Genomic DNA, 4,798 nt, shown 5'->3' on the forward strand with positions numbered 1-4,798 from the left:
ATATGATAACTGAACAGTTTGAGAATTACACATAAATGTAGATGAGACAATAGCAGAGAAACTGCTGATAACAGTGGTAATTTTTTTTGTTAACCCCATGATATGTCGACACATGAAACTAAAGTGTGTGTTTAGGATTCTTAAGCAAACTTTTGTACATTAAACACTCGCTAGAGCATAATTATAGTCTCATTAAAAAAGAGCGCCTTTCGTCTAGCAATAATTAATTACTGTATTTTCCAGATAATTTTGGCTTGTCATACATACCATTCGTTCCGTCTGTTTGATGGCCTAAGCGAAGATTGAAGATTTTTCTGAAAACAAGGAAATTAATTCACATAACCACCTGCTATCGCACAACCCTTCTCTGGTATTCCGAAATGCATAGCTGAACTAGAAGACGTCATACGTAATCTGTTATCAGAAGAGCTAAATTCGGACACACTATTTTTACAAGCAGATCTGTGCCATTGAATGCTCGACTCCGAGCCACAAGAAATAGGCTTAAGCAGTTCCCAGAGAGCAAAACGTTTGACGCTAGCGTCTGAGTTACGATCGCCGATCGATAAAATGCTATGATCTTATCATTTTACGCATGTCTTATTTTCCTTTAGATGTCTAGAAATCATTTTTCTGGCTTTAAAGATGCATTTGTTCCTGTTACACTATCGCGAATTGTCAATCGCTGTAGCATTCATGTTAAATCACTTCGATATAGATTGTCAGACACTGAAGCGAACAAGGGGGAAAACACTTCAACGTCACTCATCGGTCTAACTCGTTACCTCAGTCGCAATTTTTGCCTGGCAGTAAATTTTGCTATGCTAAGTGTGCTAATGATGAGGGTTAACATGACTGGAAACAGCATTGTTCACACCAGTCGTTTAGCGGCATTGTAATGTGAAGCTAACTAACAAGTGTGCCATAATTATATCCACAGATGCGTGTTCCACGGTCATTAGAACTTTCGTTGGGGCCATCATTATTGTTAGTTTGATGTTAGGATGATGTTATTTTGCTTCATAATGAGCTGATATTTACTTCGCGCCGCTCGGAGTTCTCTTTGGCGGGGCACTCAGTTGCCGGTAATTTATAGCGTCACTATGCTAAGTTGGCTTTACTTTTCTGCCTATTTACATATCGTTCCCGATCGCTGTGCATATTTGTCCAAATAAAAGCTGATAAATCTGGCTTACTCTGAGCATCGCGAAAAAAAGTTGACGAGTCATAAAACGCTCTGATACGTTTGCATTTTTTCTGAGCAAATTAGAAGACGAATTCGTTCGGCAAAGGATAGACTGTAAATTTATATGAACACCGCACATATGTGTAAATAAATTTGAATCAGATATATGAATATCGAATCTCGGCCATCAACATGAGCTTCACAGAACAAAAATTTTCGAAAATTAGCCGATGCCTAAATATTGCAAAGTTATTTCATGTATCAAAACAAAACAAAGAAGTCTGCATCACCTAAAGCGAACACGCCGTAATATCATTTTTACTAGACACTTACGGAATGTTGATCCAGAGTTTGAACGGTCTTTGCTCTTTCGCCGTGTCAAGGTCGAGGGCCACCGGACCTGCACGCAGATTTACATCACCGGTTTGACGATCGACAAACAGCCTCGTTAGCGGAGCTTCCACCTAGCATTCAGTGAGCAGTAAAAAAAGAAACGCAAAAAGACGTTCATATCTTTCAAGGGACACTTATTGTAATTGAAAAATAGCGTAGTAGCCACCGTAATTGCTTATATATTACAAGAATAGGTAGCTGACTTTACGACCTTCTTATTGCTACAGTTTAAACAGGATATTTTTGTCACTTACTTCGGACTGCCTAGAGTTTCACGTGATCTGAACAAAATGGTTACGTTGTTAAATAACAATGCGGTCCAACCTTGACTGGGCCGTGATGAGGTTGAACGTTTACTTTCGCGAACTGTCCTGCTACCTCAGGATAACTGGGGACTTGTGGAGGTATAAATGGAGTCTTGTCTGTTCCTTCACGAAGTGTTGGAGGAACGTTCGAATCTTTTTCTTGACAGGATATGGTAGCGACTAGGGCCACGACAAAAAAAAACTGAAAATGAGCCATTCTAGTTTTGAGTAAGATAATAAACGTAAGAAGCCGCTATCTGAGACAAGGCAGGGTCAGGCGAGTCAATCAGAATTTATTTCTTTCATAGATAGCGTGTACTTGTAAATGATAAAGTGGTACGCTAGGTTGATATAGGCAGCTTTGGAGGTCTGTGCCGAGGTGAGAACTTGAACGTGTGCGTTCGAGTTCTGTTCCCTGTTTTTCAGGTCATGTCAGGTGTGTTAGAGTTTTTTTGGCAAAATACGCCATTCACTTGTGACTAGAGACCTGGCTCCTACCGCATTGTTCATTTGCACCTGTTTCACGGTGACGCTGCACCACAAGACGTAGACCAAATTTAATTTATTTCTTTGCAAACGTAATAACTTGTGATTGAGGACGCATTTAGGCGTTTGCATAGACGGATATAGTAATTTCTAATTGTTGATTTTATTGTTTAGTTGATAATTGAAACGGAAAGCAACTTTGAATTCAGCGAATATGTACACAAGTCACTTTGGGTGATGAGTACACTTAAAAAACATTATCCGAGAATGGGAAAAACAATATTCTTTGTGTTTTACATATGGCACATGGGTCGTATAACTTTAGATGACTGGTTCTTGCACGGAGCGAGCTATAACAACACTTCAATCTGGAGCTAGTTCATCATATGTCGAAATGTTTGCCAAACGAACACGTTACACATACGCTACCGAAACACTGTAATGTGCTGCATTATCGCCCTTTAAAAGCGCTGTGCGGCGGCCTTCTTACCACACCGGGTTTATTTTCTCCTATTCGTTTAGTCTAGAGGAAGCAGACGCTGTATGATAAGATAAAAAGAGAAAAAAAGCGCCAGTTAGCTAGCGGAGTGTGTGGCATAATTTAGCAAGCGATGATAGCGAATAGACGATTGGATCTAGTAATCCCGAACACCTGATCGGAAGAACAGGATACCCAAGCCGTAATGGACAAGTGTTCCGACGACACTTAAAAGGACAGTGGGGCAAATTGAAGGAGCACGTGATGGACAGCCATACAAGCGACGGTAAGCTCTAAGATGAAGTTACCAAAGTACCAAAAAAAAATCTGGCCCACAGCAACTATCGTGGAGGAGTAGGTCCGTAGTATTTTTAAAGTGAATTCTCAGTTAGGATGAGTACAAACGGCGCATAGGAGCAACATCAGGCAGAACAGTTCGCAGTTAGAAACAAAAAGCAAGTCCTTTAAACATGCACAGGGGTTCTCGGAGCGATCTTACTTATCAGGTCTTGGCAGCCCATACATTATTCAGCCGGGCAGTCCAATGGACAATACTAAATTTCTGAATGGCCACAAACAACCGGTAATTCTAATCGACTAATCGAGAAGGTCGGGATCCGTACGTCAAACAAGCCCAAAGCCAGCTCGCTTCATCCTGGTACCCTTTACTGCAACACCGTATTATTACTCCCTATAAATTTACTCTGTGACAGGCAGATGCTGTATGAAAAATCAAAAATAGAAATCAAGGTTAACTGGCATACGTACTAAAATTGTGCCAAATAAACGATTAATTCTCGTAATTGAGAGTAGGTTATGTCTTCTTAGGATATGGTATAAAATGAAGGATAGTTTTCCACGAGAGTCTTTGCTGTTATTTTGGTTCAGGAGATCGTTGTGCTTCTGTTTTTGACAGCGTCCTATTGTCAATAAAGGATGTGCGCTGATTTCCTCATAACTGTAACAGCACTGAGAGAAACTTTTAGAAGCTGGTTGAGCTTTAAAGACTAATGGGTGTCACGACTTTGAGATATTTGGCCAGCCATTTACGCAGTTATCTAATATTCGATCGTAGCATTGTCTTCAGTCGTGCAGTACACTACCGGACTGACTAAATTGGGTTTAGGTAAATTACCTCTACGGCTAATACCTGACCTCGGGCAAAGTTAATGACTGTGCACTACCAAAACTAGTACTGGAAAATCCCGACCAGTTACTTCTTCCTCTACTTCTTCAGATAAAAGACGACAGAGTGCAGAGAACAAAAAATGACCAGTCCAAATAAGAAAAAAACGTTCAAGGAAAATCCTGAGAATATCAGAATTTTCGCTGAAATTGACAGTCCAGTGGAGTGCACATAAATCATGTGAATCCTGTTGTGTATTCTAAATGTATGTTATCACATTTGGTATATTTGAAATATTCTTTATCAGCTGCCACTAAGTGTAAATAAATAAGGTTGTAATTTTGCTTGTGAAAAGTGTGGCCGGAATGAAGTTAGTTACGCAGCAGCTCATGTAAGGAAGGAAAAGAGTTTCATCATTTACTATATAAAACATTAATAGTACTAAAGTTAACGCGTATGTCCTATCAGATGCTTTTGACCTAACTTATTGAAAACGCGCGGAGTTATGTTACGCACCGGGCTATAAATATTAGTTATACAAATTTAGCAAAGTTCAGCATCCGCACCAGCAATATCCTTCAATTCCTTGCGTGTAATACTTCCAATAGGTACGAATTAATCAAGACATTTTATATCTAATGTTTACATTAATGCTATAAGCGTGTCAACGGTATTAGCACAGATGAATCAGTTTCAATTAAAATGTAGCAACGCCCGCTTAAACAAATATAGTGAAAAATGATAGTTGAAATTTTCAGGATGAACTATTAGCATGCTTATGTTTATAGGTACTATAAACAATCATGAGTGAATTGTGATATTTT

The 4,798-nt window shown here is 39.4% G+C and overlaps 1 protein-coding gene and 1 long non-coding RNA gene across 4 annotated transcripts in view; one reads left to right on the plus strand and one right to left on the minus strand.

Moving 5' to 3' along the window:
* Nucleotides 1-4,798, minus strand: part of LOC111248162 (uncharacterized) — an 8,233-nt gene that overhangs the window by 754 nt on the left and 2,681 nt on the right. For all 3 annotated transcript variants that reach the window (XR_002672425.2, XR_015323915.1, XM_022800012.2), the window contains exons 3-5: nucleotides 1,904-2,086; nucleotides 1,520-1,650; nucleotides 268-314 (exon numbers count right to left, since the gene is read on the minus strand). Coding sequence is in view for 1 of the 3 variants with exons in the window: in XM_022800012.2 (XP_022655747.1) it covers nucleotides 268-314; nucleotides 1,520-1,650; nucleotides 1,904-2,086 (361 nt within the window). In the remaining 2 variants the exon portion in view is untranslated. The remainder of the gene's footprint in view (nucleotides 1-267; nucleotides 315-1,519; nucleotides 1,651-1,903; nucleotides 2,087-4,798) is intronic.
* LOC147756659 (uncharacterized) overlaps nucleotides 2,727-4,798 on the plus strand; it is a 7,987-nt gene continuing 5,915 nt past the window's right edge. Inside the window, exon 1 of the long non-coding RNA XR_015323923.1 lies at nucleotides 2,727-3,134. This is a non-coding gene — a long non-coding RNA (uncharacterized LOC147756659). The remainder of the gene's footprint in view (nucleotides 3,135-4,798) is intronic.

The sequence above is a fragment of the Varroa destructor genome, unplaced genomic scaffold (assembly GCF_002443255.2).
Source record: "Varroa destructor unplaced genomic scaffold, Vdes_3.0 BEIS01000003.1, whole genome shotgun sequence".
Classification (NCBI taxonomy): Eukaryota; Metazoa; Arthropoda; class Arachnida; order Mesostigmata; family Varroidae; genus Varroa; species Varroa destructor.